Source organism: Terrapene carolina, unplaced genomic scaffold (genome assembly GCF_002925995.2).
Source record: "Terrapene carolina triunguis isolate 2854851 unplaced genomic scaffold, T_m_triunguis-2.0 Scaffold112, whole genome shotgun sequence".
In the NCBI taxonomy this organism is placed as follows: domain Eukaryota; kingdom Metazoa; phylum Chordata; order Testudines; family Emydidae; genus Terrapene; species Terrapene triunguis.
The window spans coordinates 17,499,967-17,525,382 of NW_020664463.1; the positions used below are offsets into that span (position 1 = coordinate 17,499,967).

The 25,416-nt window shown below is 43.9% G+C and overlaps 1 protein-coding gene across 3 annotated transcripts in view; it reads left to right on the forward strand.

Annotated features, from left to right (window-relative positions):
• CCDC91 (coiled-coil domain containing 91) overlaps nt 1-25,416 on the forward strand; it is a 337,470-nt gene that overhangs the window by 83,494 nt on the left and 228,560 nt on the right. For all 3 annotated transcript variants that reach the window (XM_029911685.1, XM_024198662.2, XM_024198666.2), the window contains exons 4-6: nt 21,603-21,760; nt 22,939-23,145; nt 24,397-24,501. In XM_029911685.1, the coding sequence (XP_029767545.1) occupies nt 21,603-21,760; nt 22,939-23,145; nt 24,397-24,501 (470 nt within the window). The remainder of the gene's footprint in view (nt 1-21,602; nt 21,761-22,938; nt 23,146-24,396; nt 24,502-25,416) is intronic.

The window sequence follows — 25,416 nt, forward strand, 5'->3', positions numbered from 1 at the left end:
ACCCTGGCACATGAATGCTTCATATTGGAGGAGCTGCGATAGAGCTTTGGAAAGCAGGAGAATCTCACATGTTGGAGCAGCTGAAAGGGGAACTGTGTACATCCGTGCTGGCCAGGAGAGGACTCTTTGGCGATGACTAAGAAGAGCTGCATGATTCTGGCCTGCTGTAGATTGCACTATCAGAGTAAAAACTGGATCTTTGAGAAATGCTGAGCAATAGATGCTGTCTCAATGAAATCCAAGTAGAAACTGCTGACTCTTGAATGTGAGAGTGAGGGTGCAGTCTGGGCAGGAATTGCTGATTCAAGCTGCATGGGTCAGGAACTGCTTTGTTTATAAGTGCTGGCCAAGACTAGATTCCTCCACTATGTATCTGACTAATGCAGGGCCTTGAGATAAGCTGTGGGGTTCTAGTGTCCAAAGGCATACCATAGGAGCCATTACATAGCTGCTTTATACTGACTGCTTGTTGAACACATTGTTACTGTTCTTCATTCTGATGCATCAAGATTGAGACCGTTTTTAACTTGCTTCTTTTCCCTCTGGACAAACTGCTGTGTTAAGATTAGGATGACATTCTCACTCTTCCAGTAAAGCTTGGGGAAATGGGACAACTTAAGTTACCTTCAAGGAGGAATTTGGGCTGACTCATAGCATCTTATTAAGTCAGTTCTTTTTAGTGATGGTTGGCCTTTTGTTCTCCAGAATCTAATCTATTTAAAACAAAAGGTCTCTAGTTGTAAAGAAAACCTTCAGTATGTGAACCAAGCATAAATTCATTCTGTAATGTCTGCCTCAATCTTCAAACAGACTGAAACAGTTGCTCTGAGAAGTGTGAACTGCTTGTGTCCATCCAGTCGGATGTTGACACCTGCGTTAATGGCCCATCAAGAAGAATCCATTATCCCAGAGACTTCTTAGAGAGGACACATACAAAATGGGGGCTGCTTGACCTTCACGTCACAGGATCTTTCTAGCAGCAGGAAGAAAGTATAAAAGAGAGACCGTGATGACATCACTTGGTGTGTCTCTCTCCCCCATCTCAACACTTGGAAGATCGCTTGGAAGACAAAGACTTTGAACTAGGGAGATTGGTCCCAGGCTGGAAAGGAGTTCAGTCTTCATATAGAGGACTGCAAGCTGCCTGTAACATCCAATGGAGTGAGACTGATTCAAATCTTGCTTAGTCTGTTAAAGTTAGAATTTAGACTGTGTTTCTATTTTATTTCTTAGGTAACCAACTTTGATCTCTATACCTACTACTTATAGTCACTTAATATCTGTCTTTCTGTAGTTAATAAATCTGTTTTATATTTTATTTAAAACAGTGTGTTTTTGGTTGACATGCTTGGGGAATCTCAGTTCAGATTACAAAGGCTGATGCATGTCCATTTTCCTTTGTAAAAGTGGTGAACTAATTAAGGAGCTAGCACTGTCCAAGGGAGACTTGAGCAGTGTAAGATGGTATATTTCTGGGGTGCAAGGCTGGGGGCTGGGGTTATTGGCTGGTGCCTCTATCTGTATGATTCATGAGTGGCTCAGGGAACATTCATGCAATTTAGCTGGTTGTGTGGCTCCAAATGCTGATGGCTGTGATCACAGCTCCTGGAAGGGTTTTGCTGCTTATCGCTGGTATAGCACTGTGTGAGAGAGCTCAGATTGGAGAGTTGAGAGAGAATAGCGGTCCTACAGTTCCAGGTTGTACCCTGGGGATACCGTCACAGTGGGCCTCACTTTTTTACCACTCTGCCAATAAATCTATAGGATGTGGTACCGTGGTACACTCTAATATTTTTGGATCTCTTTGGCTTATATGAATTTTTGACAAATGAATGTATTGAAGAATGAGATTCTCTTTTGTTCGTGTGATGTACAGATGAGTTGGAGATTTTTTTTAAGCTTCCGCTTATTGGCATCCTTCCAACACATGGATAGATCAAGGGATTCTCACGGCATTTATCTTTCTCTGTAGCCTTTCAGTCTTGACTGGTCTGGGGCTATTTTTTTTCCTGACATGTAGTTTCGGCACCTCTTGGTGCAAGGATATATCAGAGAAGCTCTTTGTTCATTTATTTTGATACTTTGAGAATCTTCCATGTGCTGTCTTTGCTTATTTCAGTGCACTTTCAACATGCTATACATGAAGGGACTTGGAAACGTATCTAGTGTGGATGCCCTTGGCATACCTGTAATGAGAATTTGGCAAAAATTTTTGATCAAGCCCAATACTGAGCATTTTCAATGCTTGCTCAAATTACAGAGCTCTCCAAATGCCTAGAGAAGAGTATTCTCCTTGTTGTTAGTTTATTTTCTTTCATGCTGTGGAATGCAGAACTACAGTGGTAGGCAACCTATGGCACGCATGCCAAAGGCAGCATGTGAGCTGATTTTCAGTGGTACTCACACTGCCTGGGTCCTGGCCACCGGTCCGGGGGGCTCTGCATTTTAATTTAATTTTAAATGAAGCTTCTTAAACATTTTAAAAACCTTATTTACTTTACATACAGCAATAGTTTAGTTATATATTATAGACTTATAGAAAGAGACCTTCTAAAAACGTTAAAATGTATTACTGGCACACGAAACCTTAAATTAGAGTGAAGAAATGAAGACACGGCACACCACTTCTGAAAGGTTGATGACCCCTGGAGTAGATGTTTTGAAGCTGGTGTGATAATTTGCAAATGACTATTGCTTAACTTGAAAGAAACTTGCTCTTCTCAGTTGAAAAACACAACTTTTCCATATTTCCTATCAGTTTGTGAAAGATTTCAGGTGCTGATAAGCTCTGATGTTATGGCTCAGTACAACATTTTTAAGTATTTTTGCAGAGATCTAAGAGAACAATCTGAATTGCTTCCATCCCTCTCTAGTTGCCGTGATTTGACAGACTTTCTGTTTTGATAAGTGTGTATAGCCCAGTGATGTTCAACCTGTTTGTCATTGTGGGCTGCATATGCAGTTCTCTGTGTTATGTGGGCTGCATCTACACAATATGTCCATACTATCTGTATGGGCCAGAGGATGTCACATGGGCCACAGCTGTGTGCTGATTGGACCACAAGCGGGCTGTGGGTTGAGAACCACTGGTATAGTGTCTTGTAATTGGGGCATAGTCTTTATTTTCCATCTTAGTACTTTCAAGTGTTTGGGACTGTACTTCAGAATTGGGTTATAAACACAATTCCTTGTATTTGCTAGTAGTCCAAAAGAGATGGCTAGTTACATGATGATGGCTCTTTTCATAGTTTGCACAAAGACAAGTAAAATACACTAAATATTTGATTTTCCATCTAATAATTGCTTTAGTTCTGTGATTTTTGAATGGAAGATCACGTGACTTGTGAGCTGTTAAAGACAGTGGAGGGTAGTTCATGAAACAAATCTCTATTGAGATATGATGCACTCTAAGGAAAAAAAATGAAGACTTGGGATTGTATACAGCATACACGTATCATGGAATTATGTGAGAAATTGCAGAGCCATGTGATAGATAAATATATGCCATAGAAATGAGAGTATCTATATGGTAAATTTGAAAGGCATACCTGCCAATTCATGTTCCCAGGACTTTAACATTCTAACACTTGAGCAATTTCAAACAGTTTGCATTTCTAGTTAAAAAGTTAACCCTCCACAGAAATGTTTAATCTTCCAGACAAATGTAGAATAAATCTCCAACACCAAAATAATACCTATCGGAGGCCTAGGATGGGCATGATCTAGTCTTGGGCCAGGGATAGCTTTTTTTATATGTAACACTGAAGATTTTAAAAAGCTAGGATTTATATGATTTGTAAAGGGGAGATTCCAAGCTTCTTCTTCAAGTGCTGTCCCAGTGGGTGCTCCACTTCAAGTGCTGGTGTGTCCTGGCGCCGTCGATCGGAGATTTATGGTAGCAGTGTCCGTGAGGGTCGCATCTGCGCAGTAGGCGTCTCACGGTGCCATTGCTGCCATGTCTAGCATGCGCATGACCTGAGCCCTCCAGTTCCTTCTCAACCTTCCTCAGCTGAAGGGGGAGCTCTGGGGCAATGTTCACCACTCTTCCCATATCTTTAGAAACAATAGTTTAGATAGTTAGCCAGTTAGAAAGTTATGTTTGTGTTTTTTTTTTTTTTTTTTTTTTTTTTTCCCGGTTTTTTCTTCCCTCTTAATTCCCTCCACTGGGGTTGGTTAACCGTTCAAGATGCCTGGCTCCCTGGGCTTTAAATGATGCAGCTTCTGGTGCGAAGCAATGCCCGTTTCTGACAGGCACTCCTTTTGTGTCCAATGTCTCGGTGAGGCGCATATTCCACAAAAATACACCCACTGTAGCAACCTGAAGGCGAGAGCCCAGTGTGACTGGGATCTCTGCCTCAAAATGATCTTGATGGCGAAATCTCTCCAACCAGAGATGGACCAATGGACCTCCTCTCTGGACACCCCCGCCTTGAGGGGCAGGAGGCATGCCTTCCTCTAAAAGACTGAGGAAAAGGGCATAGCCGTCTCAGCAGACAGCACCACAGAAACATGGGCGGTCCCCTGCCAGGTCGCTACCCCCGATGCCGATATATGCTCGGGTGAACACCTATAACGCTCCGGGCACCTCTAGCACCGCCGAGACGGAGTCAAGGCACGGACGGAGACGCATCTCCTCCATGGCACTGGACTCGCCTGTAAAAGACTCTGTACTGAACGTCTCCTCAGTCACCATGCCTCCACCTTGGCACTGGTAGAGAGAGCCAACTTGGCACCGACCGCCCCCACTAAATTGCCATCACATCTGAGGGCACCTGCGTTGGCATTGACAAGAATGCCCCCATCAGCACCAATGGTACCGACATCAAAAATGCCACTGAACCTGCTGCAACAGAGAGACTTAGCTACCTTGTCCCCTTGCTTGGTACCGAGGACTCTCCTGAACACTGCAGCGGGGATCCCCATACTTCTCAGACTGCTGTACATTTGTCCAGTGAAGATGATGTGCAGGGACCATCCACCTTCTCAATGCATCACTCATCACCAAAAAAAACCAAAGACCACCCTGGACCCATATGGGGTCCAAACATCCTTATAATCAGATAAGTCAACCATGGTATGAATCACCGTGGATGTAACCACTGATGGCCTTCCCAATCCAATGGGCACATTGGGAACTCTGGGCAGCTTATAGGGGCCCTCACTCTAAATCACCCACAGCTCAGAGGAGAGCTGAGATCTCACCCTTGGTCCCCCACCCCGCAGCCAATGGAGGCTCAGGACATTGGGGAGGACACTGAGACAGACAGGAATCAGGAAGCAAAATCTCCTGCACACAACTCTTCCTCCTCACTGGAAGAAGCAATTATGCCTCCGCTGCCTATCTCGGTGGATGACTTCAGACAGTTCCAGGAACTGTTTAAGCGAGTCGCCCAGAGCCAAGACCTCCCGTTGGAGGAAGTTCAGATGAGCCAGCACAAACTGGTAAAATTTCTGCAACCTTCCTTCACTTCCAAGATCGCTGTGCCCATTAACGATACGATTCTGGAACTGGCAGAGACAGTCTGGTAGACACTGGCCTCAATAGTGCCGACATGCAAAAGGGCAGATAGGAAGTATTACGTCCCCACCAAAGGGGTAGACTTCCTCTTTTCCTACCTGCCTCTTAACTCCTTGGTGGTTGATGCCGTCAATCAACACAGCAAACAACAACCGTTTAGATTGACCTCTCAAGATAAGGAACAAGATAAGAGGCTCGACCTCTTTGGACGAAAAGTTTACTCCTCGGTGACATTTCAGAGTCGCCAATTATTCTGCTCTGTTAGCAAAATATGATTATGATAACTATGGTAAATTGAGTTATTTCACAGAGGAGCGACCAGAGGAGAAACAAGCATAATACAAGGCCTTTCTAAACGCAGGACAACTTGTGAAAACAGCCCTCCAGGTGCCTTTGGACGTCGTGCATTCTGCCAGAACCATGGTCATGGCCGTAGTGGACTTCATTTGAGGACTTACCTTTTTGACCGAGAGAAGTTGTTCTCGATCAAGACGGACCAGGTGCTCCATTTGATGAAAGATTCCCGAGCCACTCTGCGCACTTTGGGGATCTACACCCTACCTACAAAGAGAAGGAGGTACCAACCTTATCAGAGGCCCAGAGACGATGACTCTAATTGACAGCAGCAACACCCATACGAGAGCCAAAGACAACGTCAACGTTTGCAGTGACGGAGAGCACCTCAATCTCAACCATTGACTTCTCGATCGGCTCCGCCCAAACCACAATTTTGAAGTTTTGATGATGGGTCTGGACAACCTCCCTCACCAGGCAGTGCTTACACCCAATTTGTCCCCGTGCTTTGGTCACCGTCTTCTTTCATTCTACCACCTCTGGGCATCAATAATCACTGACCAATGGGTGATAGAGATTGTACGATCGGGATATACCATCCCCATTACCTCCCGAACACCTACCGTACCCTCCGACCCCGTCCTCCTTCAGGGACCTTTCTCACAAGCACCTGTTACAACAAGAAGTCAATCATACCTTCGCAGTACAAGGAGAAAGGGTTCTACTCCCACTACTTCTTGACTCAGAAGAAGAATGAGGGATGGAGACCTATCTTGGATCTCAGGAAGCTCAACAAGTTCGTACGCACTCAAAAGTTCAGGATGGTCACACTGGGTACAGTACTTCCAGCGCTGCAAAAGGGGGACTGGTTTTCAGCCTTCAACTTCCAAGATGCTTATTTTCATATTACTATACATCCTGCTCACAGGAAATTCCTGCGATTCACAGTAGGACATAAACACTTCCAATACAGAGTACTACCATTTGACCTATTCACTGCACCAAGAGTTTTCTCCAAAACCCTAGCGGTAGTAGCGGCACATCTATCCACACAGGGAATAATGATTTTCCCTTAACTGGATGATTGCCTTCTCAAAAGCCCAACTCAACAAGAAGCACGGGACACAATCCAGACGATCATACTATTTAGGGATCTAGGGCTACAGATAAACGAATGAAAATCCACTCTAATCCCTGTCCAGCAACTGGACTTCATCGGGGCACATCTCGATGCCATAAAAGCCAAGGTATCGCTGCCTTTGAACAGATTCACAACTCTGACAAACTTTATCGCAGAGGTAAGAGTCAGCCCCCAAACACCGGTTTATACTGTCCTGTAGCTGCTTGGAGACATGGCTGCCACAATGTTCGTGGTATGACACGCAAGACTACATATGCATTGCATACAGGGCTGGTTGAGCTTGGTATACATACCCAGCAAGCACAACCTGCACAAATGACTTACAGTACCACCTCATGTCCTGGACTCTCTATAGTGGTGGACAAGACCAGAAAATATATGCGTGGGCATCCCATTCCAACAGGAACCCCCCACCCATCAGTAGTAATCATGACAGACGCCTTGCTGATAGACTGGGGTGCCCACGTGCATCAACACACGGTTCAAGGAAAATGGTCTCTTGTGGAGATTCAGTTACACATCAATCTACTAGAGCTACGCGCAGTACACAATGCCTGCAGACACTTCCTACCTCACATAAATTCACGTAACGACCAAAAACATTGCATGCATGTTTTACATCGGTTGCCAAGGGGGCGCTCAATCTCACTCACTAGGCACCAAAGCCATGAAACACTGGAACTGGTGTATACACCACAACATAAACATTTCAGCCTCCTACTTTCCAGGCTGTCAGAATGTTACGGCAGACACGCTAAGCAGGTACTTCTCTCGAGACCACGTATGGGAAATGAACGAGGGAGTCCTGCTATCCATATTCCACCGGTGGAGCACTCCACTCATTGACCTATTCTCATCCCCGATGAACCACAAATGTGCAGTGTTCTTCTCGAGAATGGGAATGGGACTATGAGCACTGGAGGATGCCTTCCTCATCACATGGGATGCACAACTCATGTACATGTTCCCACGGATTTCCCTGATACCACCTGTGATGCACAAGATGCGCCTAGACGAGGCCAAGGTCATCCTCATATTCCCAACCTGGCCCAGGCAAGCATGGTACCCTTACCTGATGCGCATGGTGATATGCACCCCTCAAGCTCTCCCTTGCCATCTGGACCTGCTGTCTCAGAAAACAGTCACACGCTTTACACCAATCAAATATGGCTCCTCCATGGTTCTAGTATGGTGAACTAGCCTGCTTGGAACAAGTCAAACACGTATGTGACCGGGGTCCCAGTGGGGGCCAGCTGAGGTCACTCAATTAGGGTGAACTGCAAAGAATGGGTCAGATAATCCCCAAAGCTGGTGGATATTTTCAATACTTAGATTTAGCAAGCCATCATAAAACAGCTTCTTTATTACCTGACTGGTTGTTCAGAAACCAACACCACAGTTCCCTTAAACTAACCCAGCCTCAGGCCTCCATCCAGGTACCCAAGTCAGATATGATGAAGATTTCTGAAAATCTTATTTCATCATATAAAAGAAAAGGTTGTACCAATCCCAAAGGATTGGACACATTACCTCCCAGGTTATTGAATAGTCCAGATCTTACCCAAATGCATGCTCAGAGCCAATTCTTATTAACTAAACAAAATTTTATTAAAAAAGAAAAAGGGAGAGAGTATGGTTAAAAGATCAATATTCATACAGATATGAGTTCAGTTCTTGAGGTTCAAATACATAGCAGAGATGGTGAGCTTTGTAGTTGCAAAGAGTTTGTTTAGAATTTAGTTAATAGGTTATAGTACAATGTCCAGTATCATATCCAGGGTGTACCAGCTTAAATGGGATCTCATCTTGCGACTCAAACTTCCCTTGATGAAACTTAAGCAGATCTGAGATAAAAAGGATCAGGACCCAAGGATCTTTTATACAATTTCATGTCTTCTCTGACAAGTTGGAGTCCCTCGGGGAACAATAGGCCCTTATTTCCTAAGCATCGTCGTTAATTATTCACACAGATTAATATAAGGCAATTTATCCATTAGGCAGTCTATCATCAGTACTTAGCTATGCGAATTAACATAAGACAATCACCTGTTCCTCCACCATTCACTGATGATTTGCTATACATTTCAAAGAGAGCTGAATACAGAGAGATCCCGTGTTTACACTTCATTGAAATGCTAGGATGTTCTTTTGATCTTTGAATTATCAGAATACAGCATAGACAGGGACTGTTGATTACATTGTTGACCACTACCCATACATATGTAAATAAACAAACGTTATCTCCCCACATGTCTTTGAAGGTTGAATTGAAGCCATTCATCCTGCAGGATGTTTAACCCTTTCTGGACATGCGTCACAACATATTACTAAACAGCAGGAAAGTGACCATGCGTAATACTTACCTTCAAAAATGGAAGAGATTCTCCTCCTGGTGTTAAGAAAAACATGTGACGGCCTCCACAACACCACTACCATTAGTGCTGGAATACCTAACTAGAGCTGAAACTGTCGGGTTTAGCAGCAAACTCGATCAAAGTTCACCTTGCGGCCATTACAGCATTCCATCATGAGACTGACAGGACCTCGATCTTCACACACCCCATCACTAAACGCTTCCTCGCGGGTCTCCAGAACATTTACCCAGAGGTTCGTCAGCCTACTCCGGCCTGGGACCTCAATCTGGTATTGAAATGCCTCACCAGAATGCCATATGAACCCCTACCCACCTGTTCCCTAGTACATTTATCCATGGAAGTGACCTTTTTGGTCGTTATTACTTCTGCCAGACAGGTGAGTGAGATGGGGCTCTCATGACCGATCCTCTCTACACCAGTGGTTCTCAAATTAGGGCCGCCGCTTGTTCAGGGAAAGCCTCTGGCGGGCCGGGCCAGTTTGTTTACCTGCCGCGTCCGCAGGTTCGGCCGATCGCAGTTCCCAGTGGCCACTGTTCGCCGCTCCAGGACAATGGGGGCCGCAGGAAGCGGCGCGGGTCGAGGGACATACTGGCAGCCGCTTCCCGCAGCCCCCATTGGCCTGGAGCAGCAAACCCCGCGGCCACTGGGAGCTGCGATCGGCCGAACCTGCGGAAGTGGCAGGTAAACAAACCGGCCCGGCCTGCCAGGGGCTTTCCCTGAACAAGCGGCGGCCCTAGTTTGAGAACCACTGCTCTACACAATATTCTTCAAAGAAAAAGTCAGCATTTTTACCGAAGGTGGCATCATTCTTTCAGATGAACCAACAAATCCATCTTCTTACATTCTATCATAATCCTCATGAGACTCCAACAGAGACCGTCTTGCATACATTGGACCTCAGGCGGATGTTAGCGTTTTACCTGGAAAGGACCAAACCTTTCTGGAAATCTCGTAGACTTTTCGTTTCTACTACTGAGCGTTCGAAAGGCTGTGCAATATCCATTCAGAGATTGTCTGAATGGTTCTTCGCATGCATTCAACATTTCTATCTTATTCGTAACGCGGACCCTCCTTCACACATCAGAGCGCATTCCACACGATCAGTTTCAATCTCTATAGCGTTCCTAACAATGTTCTGATATTAGAGATTTGCAAGGTGGCCACTTGGGCCTCTGTCCACACATTTACTGAGCACTATGCTGTAACTCAACTCTAGCTCTACCCACCCTCCTCTCCTCTACTTTGGAGTTTGCCATTAGGACTCTGCGGTAGAGAAGGAACTGGAGGGCTCAGGTTCTGCGTGCTAGATGCGGTCCCAACAGTACTGCAAGGTGCCTACTGCACATGTCCGACCTGCCCGGACACTGTTACCATAAATCTCCAATTGGTGGTGCCGGAACACACCGGCACCTGAAGTGGAGCACCCATAGGGACACACATCTCGAAGAACCTCAGTTACTGCACAAGGTGAATAACTTTCTCTTCCTATTGGACTTTTATTTTATGAAGAGCTCAAGAATAAAAAACTTTAAAATGGAGACATTTTTAGGCATAGGAAAGTTATTTTAAGTTATGTTAAGAGGTTTTTCATTACTCCTTCTGAGCTCCATTGTGGTTGGACTCAGTTACTGTTAGGGAGCCTGGCTTTATAGGATGAGAAATAGTCGCAGGTCCCCCCCCGCCCACTCTCTTTCACTACTATTTTAAACACTCGGCCCGTATGCTGAAGCAGGCCTACCTCATGTTCATATGTGGCCAAAATGGCATTTTCAGATTTTGCAGAATCTAAGCTTTCATTTAAAAAAAAAAATACTTTGAATCCTTGTGGATGCAAAAATGTGCTTGGTTTATGTTCGGAAGGTTAACTGATGTAGAGATTTCTTCCTGAGTTTGCAGACGGCTTGAAACAAGGTTTCCATAGAAGTACTGATGGAAAAGGTTCTCCAGATCTTCAGTTAAGAGAGTCCAAAGAACTGTTACTCTTTTCACACGCACACATACTGTACTTTCTCTGGTACTTTAAAGGGATGCAAAATACACCTCAGAGAACAATGTTAGTGGAACAAGTGGATTATATCAATGCCTTTTCTGTTCTCTGGAATAGCAAGCTGAATTTTGAATGGTATCTAATACTAGTGGCACATGCCCTGAGAATTCAGGAAGACAACTATGGTTCTGTCTTTCCTCAATGGCACATACCCCTCAATACCTGTTTTCCAGTCATGACTGCTATTCCACCATGTTTTCATTATTCCTATAATAATTGGTTTCAATTCCTTTACCAGTAGTTCTAGTTCCTCTATTTTGTCACGCAGGCTCCTTGCATTGCTGTACAAACATGTTGTTTCTGCTAGACCTCATCCAGATTCCTTGACAGATTAGATAGTCATTTTACTATCAGCATCACCTACCTGACTGTTACTGTCATTAGTATTGGCACTGTCCTTCCTCTTGTTGTCCATTCTTCTACCCTCTGCTGTTCCTTTCTCCATTGCTGTATCTCCTTTTATTTCATTTTCCTTCTGCTCAGTATTAGAATCAAGCATGGAGATTACATGAGCATCCCCCAACTGTCTCCCCCAAATTCTAATTTAAAGCTCTTTTAATGAGTTGTGCCAACCTTCATCCCAGATATCCCTTACCATCTCTACTCAGGTGGAGTCTATCCCATGAGACCAGTTCTCTGTCCAGAAATGCCTCCCAGTGGTTGAACATCCCAAAGCCTCCTTATAGCACAACTGCCTGAACCATCTGTTGATCATCATCATCTTGCCTTGCCTTCACTATCCTCCTTCAAGGACAGCTAGACTCCCACTGAAGATTGTCTGAGCCACCATTTCTTTAAGCATCTTCCCCAGCCTGGTGTAGTCTTCCCTGATGCATCCCAGTGAGAATCTACCAGTATCATTTGTTCCCACATTGACAGTCAGTGGATTCTTTCATGCTCCCATTAGGATCCTCTTCAGCCTTGTGTCCACAATCTGTATCTTAGCATCTGACAGACAACACATCCTTCTGTTCTCCAGATCACCTCTGGTGACAGGTCTGACTGTTTTTCTCCCCATTCATGTAGAACTGCCTCTTCCTGGTGTTGATGCAAGTCTCAGGCCTTTCCTCTTCTGTTCTTTTTGGCTGCAAGTCATCTTGTCTTCTGTTCTCACTTGCAGTCTTCTGTGAGTCTTCCTCTGTCCTCCTCAGACACTGAAGTCTGGCTATCTCTATTGTCTCTCACAACACACTGCCTCTCCTACCAGACTTTGCAAACTGAAAACAAACTAACACTCTCCAAGAACTCACTTACTGCCCCTAAGTAGCAGGGGCTTGCCTCCTTTCTCCTCCAACAGATCTCCACTCAACTTCACCTGTTTTCAGCTCAAAAGAAGGGCCTTGTTTGCAAGAGAGATTCAGTTGTGGGATTTTATCTGTTGAACTGTGAAAATGACTAACATGAGCCCTTCTAAATAGTTAAACGGCCAATATTTTGTAACGCAAGACAGAAAATAAGTTTGTTTCAGGTTGCTACAATGTTTGCGGTGAGAGGATTTTTAAAGGGGTTATCTTCTCTTGGGATCTCTGACTGGGTTGAACATTTACACTCAAACAAAATGGTGCAAATTTTTTTTTGGCCATCTTATTTTGTAATGGTAATTTGCACTACCATCAAAGATCCAAGAATGCTGTTTTAATAGGCTTTGTCCGTTACTAATGCCTCTGTCGAAGATATTTAAATAAAAACCTACTGAACAGCACACAATGTAGCTTCCCTCAGTTGTCTTTTAGAGGACTTCTTTACAGCTTGGTGCTAAGCAAAATTCTATTCGGTAATTATGGAGTACAGTTCATAATACAAGCATTGTTCCATACACAAATATGGGCCATATTGTGACACCCTATGTGATCTGAGAATTATTTTATGACTAATTGCAATGGATTTACTCCTGGAGTTGGGTACTACTCAGTGGAAGTAGGATTTTGGAATTTAGGCATCTATTAGACGTTTTAGGTTGCACACTTTACCACTTCTTGACTTGAGTGTGTTTAAGTTAAGGTTGCACATGCAGTCTAGGCATTCAGATTGTTAGCATAGTACATGTGAATATCATAATCCTAGAACCATTTGGCTAGATGCCATTGTAATGCACCTTAGGATGTATTACAGAAGAGATCTTTTACTGTGACCCTTAGGACCTGCACAACCCTTAAGTTGCATTACAATGGAACTTCATCTTGTACACCTCTACCCAGATATAACGCGGCCCGATATAACATGAATTCAGATATAACGCGGTAAAGCAGCGCTCCGGGGGGCTGCGCACTCCGGCGGATCGAAGCAAGTTCGATATAACGTGGTTTCACTTATAACGCAGTAAGATTTTTTTGGCACCCGAGGAAAGCATTATATCTGGGTAGAGGTGTACTTCTTACAAGCAGCATTCCCTAACCTCTGTGTATTTGTCATGGCCCCCAGAGATTGAACCAAGGGCTCCTGCTGCTAGAGATATTTTCCTGCTGTTGGATAAAATCCTGGCTCCATTGAAATCAGTTAGTGTTTTTCCATTGACATAAATGGGGCCAGTATTTTACCTCTCAAGCCTACATTTTCCTTTTCTTAGTTTCATTCATTAATTTAAGCTGTTCCCCTTAGAATCATCCCAACATTGTTCTTTAGCCTTCTTGGTGTTTGTTTCCTTCAAATAATTGTAGGTATTTATCCTACCACAGTGAATCAGTGATATTATTTACAATATTTAAAAACTGCAAGAAACCCATCCGGTTTATTTTGGTGGGGGTTAGTGGTGAGAAATTGGTTAAAAACCAGCCTTGCAGAACTGGAGGTATGGTTCATCTGAGCTTTGTGCAACATCTACTATAGTACAGTGGAAGTCATGTGCATGTCTATTAATGTATCCATCAACACATACTTTGAACAATTTCAATATCTTATAATAAGCATCCTTTATATAGAGTTTCACTAAGCTGAAAACTGCATTGAAGAGTTATAGGAAAAACTAACTCTATTTTGAATCACACATTAGCTGTTGCTATTTGTTTAGCTGGAAGAAAAGAGAATGGACTTTGAATAGATTCCATTTTTCTCCAATAAATTTTAAAAGATTTTTCCACTGGCAGTGGTTGATAGAGTTCATTGAGTGCTGGTGATTTTTTTGTTTTTTATTTATCTTTGTTCTGCTGTGTGCAAATTTTCTGTTTAGTTTATTCATTTGGGCCAATAACTATAATATTGTCTGTACTAAGTCTTTCACCATCTTTCTGTGTCTATAAGTAACTTACAATTTTTAGGACTGTTTTTCCATGTCCTCCTTATTATTTTCTCTCCTCCCCCCTCTCCCCCCCGACTATTCTCTTTTATTCCTCTTTCTTCATTCTGGGATTTTTCTGAGTGGAAGCACTTGTTGGTCGGTGGGATTGACTGAATAGAAACAGTTAAGATGGTAAACCTGTCTATATTTCTCCATCTGTTCTGTGTTATACATTAGGCCTGGTCTACACTAGGCGTTTATGTCGAATTTAGCGCCGTTACATCGAATAAACCCTGCACCCGTCCACACCACGAAGCTATTTAGTTCGACATAGAGGTCTCTTAAATTCGACTTCTGTACTCCTCCCCAACGAGGGGAGTAGCGCTAAATTCGACATGGCCATATCGAATTAGGCTAGGTGTGGATGGAAATCGACGGTAATAGCTCCGGGAGCTATCCCACAGTTCACCACTCTGTTGACGCTCTGGACAGCAGTCCGAGCTCGGATGCTCTGACCAGCCACACAGGAAAAGCCCCGGGAAAATTTGAATTCCTTTTCCTGTCTGGGCAGTTTGAATCTCATTTCCTGTTTGGACATCGTGGCGAGCTTAGCAGCACTGGCAACGATGCAGAGCTCTCCAGCAGAGATGACCGTGCAATCTCAGACTAGAAAGAGGGCCCCAGCATGGACTGATCGGGAAGTCTTGGATCTCATCGCTGTGTGGGGTGATGAGTCCGTGCTTTCCGAGCTGCGCTCCAAAAGACGGAATGCAAAGATCTACGAGAAGATCTCTAAAGCCATGGCAGAGAGAGGATACAGCCGGGATGCAACGCAGTGCCGCGTGAAAATCAAGTAGCTGAGACAAGGCTACCAGAAGACCAAAGAGGCAAACAGACGCTCCGGAGCCCAGCCCCAGACATCCCGTTTCTACGAGGCACTGCATTCCATCCTAGGTGCGGCCGCCACCACTACCCCACCAGTGACCGTGGACTCTGAGGATGGGATATTGTCCACTGCCGGTTCCTCGGACATGTTAGCGGATGGGGAAGATGAGGAAGGAGATGAGGAGGACGAGGTAGTCGACAGCGCTTGCAACACTGATTTCCCCGACAGCCAGGATCTCTTCATCACCCTTACAGAGATCCCCTACCAACCGTCCCCAGCCGTTAACCCGGACACAGAATCAGGGGAAGGATCCTCCAGTAAGTGTTTTAAACATCTAAACATTTATTTTTAACAGAACAGGAATGTTAACAATACCAACAATGGGTTTCTCATGATTAGTTTGCCCTAGGCGCTTAACGTTTCAGTCCCGGGCAGTGCAACTATTAAAAAAAAATCTAACAATGTCCGGTTTTGCATGATTGTTCTGCCCAAGCCGCTCTACTGTTTAGTCCCTGCCAGTGCAGCTACAGTAAAATGCGGTCTACATGTCCGAGGATAGAGCAGAAATCCTCCTGGGACATCTCGACGAAGCTCTCCTGGAGGTAATTGGAAAGCCTTTGCATCAGGTTCCTGGGGAGAGCGGCCTTATTGGGTCCTCCGTGGTATGAAACGTTTCCGCGCCAGGAGACAATCAAGTACTCCGGGATCATTGCCCTGCAGAGCATGGCGGCATACGGCCCTGGTCTTTGCAGGCTTTCCCAAAGCATTCTTTCTTTATCACTGTCTGAGATCCTCATCAGGGTGATGTCGCTCATGGTGACCTGCTTTGAATTAGGTAGGGGAATGTTAGTATTGGGACTGCTTGCCCGTTCCTTTACAGAACTGTAACCCCCAGTTTACAGCCACGCGGTGGAGGCGGGAGAGGGGCGGCATACAGGGATCTTTCCCTGGGACAGCCGCGAGGGGGTGGGACAGGGGCAGAGTTGATGCTTGCCGGATTGCTGGCAGCAGGGACTGGCATTGCTTTCAATGTGAAAGGAGGCCAGTGCTACTATTAAAGTTTTAAGCAGCCACAAGTCTACGGCTTACCATGTCTGCCTGCTACACAAATTCCGGTGTTCTGCCCCGCTTCTCAGATCGGCAGTGCAAGACCCCAGGCACTGAATGCGAGGGCCGAAAATTCGACCTTGTCCTGAGTGCGCATGTGATAGATGCTGTGCATGGTCTTGTTCACAGAGAAAGACTATGTTCTTTGTTCACAACTACATTTATCTTTCTGAGGAATTCACTCCCTTTTTCCCATTCCCACAGCCACATCTGTGACTGTCTCCCAACCCAGCCTGGCATCACACTCCCAGAGGCTAGCGCAGATTAGGCGGAGGAAGAAGAGGACGCGGGAGGACATGTTCTCGGAACTAATGGGCTGCTCCCGAGCCCAGGCAGCACAGCAGACCCAGTGGAGGGAGAACTTGTCCCAAATGCACCGGTCACACATGGAACGGGAGGAGAGGTGGCGGCAGGAAGACCAGCAGGCAACTCAAACGCTGCTTGGACTAATGAGGGAGCAAACGGACACGCTCCGGCGCCTTGTGGATGTTCTGCAGGACCGGAGGCAGGAGGACAGAGCCCCGCTGCAGTCTATCTGTAACCGCCCTCCCCCGCCACCAAGTCCCATACCCCCCTCACCCAAAGTCCAAAGAAGGAGGGGCGGCAGAGTCTGTGAAACCTCTCACTCCACCCCTGCAGACTGCTCTACTACTAGAAGGCTCTCATTCCCCAAAATTTGACAAGTCCTTTCCTTCCCGCTTCACACAAGCCCCCGTCCAAGTTTCACCCCCCAGTTTCATGTGTAGTTGATAATAAAATATACGTTTCTGTTAATTACTGTTTCCATCATGTTCTTTTGGAGGAGAGTCTGTCTGAAGGGGGGGAAGGGGGTTGGTAATTGGACAGGACAGTCACCTTTAGCAGGGTACAGAGGCGGGGGCAGGTCCAACAGCAGGGCACATACACAGTGCAGTGACTAGTTACCCTGGTCAGTCTGGGAGGTGGTTTTCATGTTCTGGCGGGGGGAGGGGGGTTGCTCTGTGACTTTGTGGCGGGGGAGGGCAGTTACAGATCTTATGCAGCGGTCCTTATCCTGGATCACAGAGCCACACAGCAGGGGATCTGTAACCCTCCTTCCCCTGCCACAAAGTCACATAGCCCCCACATACATGCAGTCCCGATCAGGAGGGCTGGCAGGCTCCGTTGAAACAACCAGTCCACCACTGCGGAGCCTGGCATTCCTGCAGTTTAGAAGCGTCATTTGCATCAGTACACTACACCCGCTCCCCACCACAGTCTGCGTCCCAGATTTAAAACATTCCCGCGAAAACAGTAATAAAGAAAACGGTGTCCATTAACAAAATAGAAGTCATTTTATTTTTAAACGTGTGTTGGAAGGGGGTGAAGGGGGTATGTAACTGGAGAGGAGTCAACATTAACTGGGTAAAGAAACGGGGGCAGGTTCAGCTTCTCTGTACACAAACTTAAAAGTCACAGGTTACCCTGCTCACTCAGGAACCTAGCTTTCAAAGCCTCCCGGATGCACAGCGCATCCCGCTGGGCTCTTCTAATTGTCCGGCTGTCTGGCTGGGCGTAATCAGAAGCCAGGCTATTTGCCTCAACCTCCCACCCCGCCATAAAGGTCTCCCTCTTGCTCTCTCAGAGATTGTGGAGCACACAGCAAGCTGCTATAACAATGGGGATATTGGTTTCGCTGAGATCACAGCGAGTCAGTAAGCTTCTCCATCTCCCCTTGAGACGGCCAAAAGCACACTCCACCACCATTCTGCACTTGCTCAGGCGGTAGTTGAAGAGTTCTTTTTCAGTGTCCAGGGCGCCAGTATAGGGCTTCATGAGCCAGGGCATTAGCGGGTAGGCTGGGTCCCCGAGGATCACTGTAGGCATCTCCACATCCCCAAGAGTTATTTTGTGGTCCGGGAAGTAAATACCTTCCTGCAGCTGTCTAAACAGACCAGAGTTCCTGAAAACGCGAGCGTCATGAACCTTGCCCGGCCATCCGACGTTGATGTTTGTAAAACGTCCCCGATGGTCCACCAGTGCTTGCAGCACCATTGAAAAGTAGCCCTTCCTGTTAATGTACTGGCTGGCCTGGTGGTCCGGTCCCAGGATAGGGATGTGAGTTCCATCTATAGCCCCACCGCAGTTTGGGAATCCCATCGCGGCGAAGCCATCTATGATGGCCTGCCCGTTTCCCAGGGTCACTATCTTTGAGAGCAGTACCTCAACGATTGCGTTGGCTACTTGCATCACAACAACCCCCACGGTAGATTTGCCCACGCCAAAGTGGTTCGCGACTGACCGGTAGCTGTTTGGCGTTGCAAGCTTCCAGAGGGCTATGGCCACTTGCTTCTGGACAGTCAGGGCTGCTCGCATCCGGGTGTCATTGCGCTTCAGGGCAGGGGACAGCAACTCACAAAGTTCGAGGAAAGTCCCCTTCCGCATGCGAAAGTTTCGCAGCCACTGGGATTCATCCCAGACCTGCAGCACTATGCGGTCCCACCAGTCCGTGCTTGTTTCCCGGGCTCAGAATCGCCGTTCCACAACATCCACATGACCCATTGTCACCGTGATGTCCTCGGCGCTGGGTCCCGTGCTTTCTGACAGGCCTGTGCTACTCTCAGACTTCAGGCCCTCACCGCGGTGCCGTAGCCTCCTCGCCCGATTTATCTGCATCTGCCTCTGGGAAAGGTGGATGAGAAGCTGCGAGGCGTTGACAACGGACACAACTGCAGCGATGGTCGCAGCGGGCTCCATGCTCGCAGTGCTGTGGCGTCCGCGCTGTCACTGACCAGAAAAGTGCGCGAACTGATTTCCCGCCGGCGCTTTCAGGGAGGGAGGGAGGGCGGTAGTGACGGACGGATGACGACAGTTACCCAAAAGCACCCTCGACACATTTTTTTACCCAGAAGGCATTGGCGGCTTGACCCAGAATTCCAGTGGGCAGCGGGGACTGCGGGAACTGTGGGATAGCTGCCCACAGTGCACCGCTTCCAATGTCGACGCTTTCCCCGTTAGTGTGGACTCACAAAGTCGAATTACTGTCCTTAGTGTGGACACACACGTTCGACTTTGCAATATCGATTCCACATATTCGATTTAAGTGAAATCGAACTACTCTCGTAGTGTAGACATACCCTCAGGCTCTTGAGTTGTGAAGGGTCATCCATTTGCTGGGCATGCTTCATTGATTGGTACCAACATGTGAAAGGAAAGAGTGGACTTGACTGCAACAAGCTACTGAAATAAAATTGTATTATAGAATTAATTGTTGATCTTGGTTCGAAGGATTATTCTAATGTCAATAATCCAATGGCTGAAAGTTGAAGCTAGTGAAAATAAGGTAAATATTTAGTAGTGAGGGTAATTAACAATTGGAACAATTTACCAGTGGTCATAGTGGATTCTCCATCACTACCATTTTAAAATCAAGATTGGATCTTTTTTTCTAAAAGATAAGCTCTAGGAATTATTTTGGGGAAGTTCTATGTCTTGTTTTATACAGGAGGTCAGACTAGTTGATTGCAATGGTCCCTTTTGGCCTTAGAATCTATTGATCTGTGAATCCTGACAAAAAGTTTATGGATCTAGGCAATGTCAAACTGGTAATACTGGATCCTGATTGTTTCTGTTAGTATTTACAAACCTATGCATTGCTTCTGCGGCTCAAATCAAAGACCACTCATATAGAGTGTGGTGCCATTTAAATTGTCAGTTCTAACCCAAGTGGTTTTGTTTAAGAATATGTGATCCCCTAGTGACTCTTAAATTATATTGTATTATTTCCATTTGGGAGTGAACGAACTGTAGGATTTATTTTATTTGATTAATGAAGATACCAAGATTGCAGCCTGCAGTGTCAGTCTCTAATTCTATTAATAGAATCTCTAATTCTGTGAATTTGATAACACTAGTTAGTCTCTAGTTCTTTTAAAAATGCATTTTAAATTAGGATTTTAACTTGTTTTGTGTGGCCCTCTGTAGACTATATGCTAGTAACCTGACCTTTTCTTCCCTCTACTGGAAAATCATATCTATGGCTGGTGTATCCTAGGGTACAGGCTTCCTAGGACCAATTTAAAAATGTTATTGATGCAATCTCACTGTTTTTTCCCCATGTGGTTTCTAAATTTATTATTATTATTATTTATTTAGTGTATTTTTGTTTATTCTCCTAAAAACTACCTATGTCACTGTAATGTAGAAATTACGATGACCCACATACAGGATCATAGCTCAAAATAGGAAACTCCTTCCTCTGGAATGTAATGACTATGGAAGAGATCCGTACATGCAACAATAATTATTACACCTGTGTATTGTTGGATATAGGGTCATTTTATTTGTTGTCTTTTCTTTGTTCACCATTGTAGATTTAATGTATAAAACGTGTTTAACACATGTAAAATTGGTTGTCTCCATGTTGCTTGGTGAGATGTTTATCTAAATGTCCTTATATAAAAGCTGTCTTTTTTCTTTCTTTTTTTAGATTTAAATAACAAAAATTACCCATCCAAAATGCCCTACGTGCCCTAACAATTGCATACCATTAGAAATGACTACCTAGTAGCAAAAAATAATCATATATAAATAATGAATTATCTAAGGCAATCAATAATTCAAAGAAGCAAAAGAGCCACTTTTAGTCCTCCTCCACCATCTCTGCCACAAAAGAGCATATTCTCATCTGTTCCTGAAAACCTTGTCAAATAAATGGCTTTTGCCGTGTGCCTCAAAGGTTCTCAAGTTCAGGCAATTTCAGAGGAAGGGGCATATCACTAGCTGGTGATATCTTTGAGCGCAAAGGTAAATCGTACAAGCATGGAGAGTATGTCAATAACATTATTCAAGATATAAAACTATGGCAGGCTTAACTTTTATAAAGTCAAGCCAAATTTACACTAGTGTAACAACAAGATATTTTTATCTCTTTGTTTGTATTGTATGATGTTCCTTTAATAACAAAAATTATTTCTGTTAGGTTCACTAGATGTAGATTTCAGAAACATGCACATAATCTACTAATATTGGAATTTTTTTCATGTCTTCTTTCTTGCATTAGTATCTGAAGTCCATGTACCTTCAGATGTTCTTCTGGAGCATTCTCTGTCTTCTGCTTGCCTTGTGCCTTCTGATTCATTCATCTTATCAGGTGATGATGTACTGACAACTGTTCAAACAGCCAACAGTATTTTAAACCCAGCTGTTCTTAAAGAACAGGTAAGCACATAATCTTAATTTTATTACAGGAAGTTGATGTGTTTTATCCCTTGGCATTGTATTTTTTCTTATCAAATTAGAGATATTTTTTTTTCTTAAGGGACAAAAGTTGACTCTTGAGTAGTTTCTACAGGTGTAATTTCAAAACAAAGATATCAGTTACCAGTCTCTGAATATTCATTGTGAAGATGAGTACCTTTGAATTCTTTGAGATGGCAGAATATAATTAAGCTACAAAGCAATGTATGTTTTAGCATGTGTATATAATATTAGATAAAAATGTAGTTTAAATCCACAGTGAAATGCTTCTCAACCTCAAAACAGTAATTTCAGTATATAATTACTCTTTCTTAAATAAAAGATTTTTTTAAAGTAATTTGTGAGACATCACAATACTTTCATATGGTCCCCAATTAAGCTGCGTACATTAAAACGTGCTCAATTTTAAGCATATGCTTAAATACTTTGCTAAACTGGTACCATAATGCTGAAATACGGGAGGCATTGGCAGGAATGTTCTTTGGAAAAAGGATTGCTGTTAAAGCTACCAAAAATTTCAGAAATAGTCCCTGCTTAAAAATGTCTTTTCTAGCAGCTTTAGAATTAGACAGTTACCTTAAGATTTACAAGCTCCCTCACTCAAAATTAATAGTATCTTACTCTTCAAGTATTCCCATTAACTTCAGTGCGGCTACTCATGTGAAGTACAATCCAAAGTGAATTAGGGATAACCATCTGGCTGTTGGCAAACTGTTATTTTAATGGTATTTCATATGCAAATGTTTTGATGGTAGCGCTTCAGACACAGGTCTGCTAACCATTATGTAATGTATGTGTTTTGGCAAACTGGCATTTAAATCTTCTACTGAAAGTAAAAAGCAACAGAGAGTCCCGTGGCACCTTTAAGACTAACAGATGTATTGGAGCATAAGCTTTCGTGGGTGAATGCATGCATCCGACGAAGTGGGCATTCACCCACGAAAGCTTATGCTCCAATACATCTGTTAGTCTTAAAGGTGCCACAGGACTCTCTGTTGCTTTTTACAGATCCAGACTAACACGGCTACCCCTCTGATACTGAAAGTAAGGTTTTCATAGCTTTTATATGAAATATAATTTCAAAATGTCTGTCATATATTTATGATGAAATAATATAATTTGTCTCTCTTATGAATTAGGTTCAGTTATCAGCCAGTTCTTCCTTGGATATCTCAATTCCTTCTTTGAGTTTAACGGAAGGAAAACCTTCAGAAAATTCAACCATCCCTGTGGGTGACTCTGAGAAGCCGGGAATAAATGGATCAAAGAAGCATCTTCAACCAACAGTTGCAAGTCTAGAGATTAAACTTAAAGATGCTGAAGAAGAAAAATGTAGAATTAAAAAGGTATGGCTGCTCTTAAATGCACGCAGAACTTAATGGTAGCAGGAGCTGGCACTGGCACCCATAGCTAAGGTGTTTAATACTTTCCGTTACGAGACCTTGTTTTCAGTTACTTATAATTTTGCCAAACTTTAGCTATTCAGACTTAAATTTTCCATGTGGGGGTCTGCCTCAAGCTGTTTTTGTACTTTTTTTTTTTTTTTTTTAAATTTAAGCAACAAATGGTTCAACTTATTCTAAGAATTTGGTTAGGGAAAAGTATTGTCTTTCCAGTGTGAAAATATACTTAGAATCATTTTGTTGAGACTTTTTAGCACCTCCTTGCTGTGGAACAGGGACTTGACATTTTGAAATTGGGGTTGCCCTGGGGTCAGACAGGTGCCTTTTGCTGTCTCTGTGGAAATCATGTTCAGTACAGCTTTGTAAGAGACTGGCAGTCAAATTCTTCTAATTACACATACAATGAATACACTACTGCCCAGGGCTGAGCAGTTCTTTCCTTGCAATTGCTTCTCCCAGCTATTGAGGGTACCAGGGCACTGGATATTGGAACTGAATGGGCACACACTGGCTCCTGTGCTCTCAATGCCTTGCTGCCTGATGCCCAGGCAGTATGGACAAGAAGGAGGAATTTAGTTTTATTGGAATGTGGAGGTGTTAAGGAACAGAAGCAAGGACAGTGACAGACTAGGGGTGATAAGGGCTGAGGAGGACAGGGATAGGCTTGAAGGGCAATAGAAGCAGGTTGGCATAGACTGAGATGGAGACATGTTAGGCAACAGGTGCAGAAATACTGGGATAATGCCAGCTTACCTGACACCTCTTTAATTTGAGCCAGGGGATATTTTGGCTTCAGTAATCCCCCAGGATATGGGTGTGTGCTTTGGATTCCCTGTGAATCTAGCACACAATTTTTTTAGATGGAAGGCAGAAGTTAATACATACAGTTATTTAATACAACACATGTTGTTGTTCATTTTGGGGAGATGCTTAGTGTGACCCAGAGGCCTCTGTGCCAACTGGCAGAGGAGTGTATAATGGTTACAGGGATCCCCTAGGTCTGTGATCTGCATGGTAGTTTGCCAGTGTGTGGCATTTGGGGTCTCATGAGACCCCAAATGCGGTCTATTTTTGCATGATAGCAGGTGTCGTAAAACCATCAGTAGTATAGCTAGTTTGGAATGACTTCCTGAAGATTGTACTTTCACATTTAAAAATAAAAACAAAAATCTGTGTAACTTTTTCTATTGTTAGGAGTTAGAAGATTTGATGGAAAAGCATAGTATCCTGCAAACCGATTTCTTGAAAGAAAAGGAAGGTGAATTCATCTCACACCAAGATCGCTACAAAAAGCTGCAGGTAATTCTGCTTCTTTTTCGCTGCTTGTCCTTCTGGCAAAGATCATGTGTAATATGTGTTTAATATTCCATAAGTCCTGCATCTATGTATCTGTGGGCCTGATCCACAGCCTGTTAAAGTCACTGAGAGAATTTCGGTTTATTTTTATGGCCTTTTTGGAGCAGTCTTGATATTCTTCACTGGCAGGGGCATGGACTTAATGACCAGACTTTTTTATCTTAAATTGTTACACATATGAATGATTATACTTAAAAGGTGTTAGCTGACTTAAATAGGAAGTAAAATAGTTTGAGAATCACATCAGAAACATGTGGATCAAAAATAAGTGTAACTAGGTAATTGCCGGACAGCAGGATAAAAACCACTTTCATCACATCAACGTCAAGTCATTGCATTAGATACATGCCCAAATCCCTTGACACCAGAAAGAAAGGTTATTTAATTTCTTTTATTTAAAAAAGTTTTCAGTATCATTTAGTTACCTTGGAATGGACTTAAAAAAACAAAAACTCTCAAAGGTTTCTCCTGGGGCTCCAACATTGCTTGACTCTTGACATTCCTAAATGGTAATTGTGTTGTTTTCCATTACAATTAACGTTGGCTGCAATAAAATATATTCTCCATCAGGTAGGAGTGAATTCTTGGCTGCTCTACCTTCAAGCCATATGGTGATATTTTTTTCTACCTCTCTATGCAACTAGCCTCTTGAAATCCGGAATCTTTGCCTAATGACAGAACTGGATATACTGGATCAGTTTGCTAACTACATTTTTAAAATAAAGTTGACTTAAAATCCTTTCTTATTTACAAAGTCATAGTATATATCGATTATAAGGTTAATCACCACATTGTTCATAAACCCAGACATTTGAATTACCAGCTTTACTTTTTTAATACTTTGAGAGAGGCTTTCTT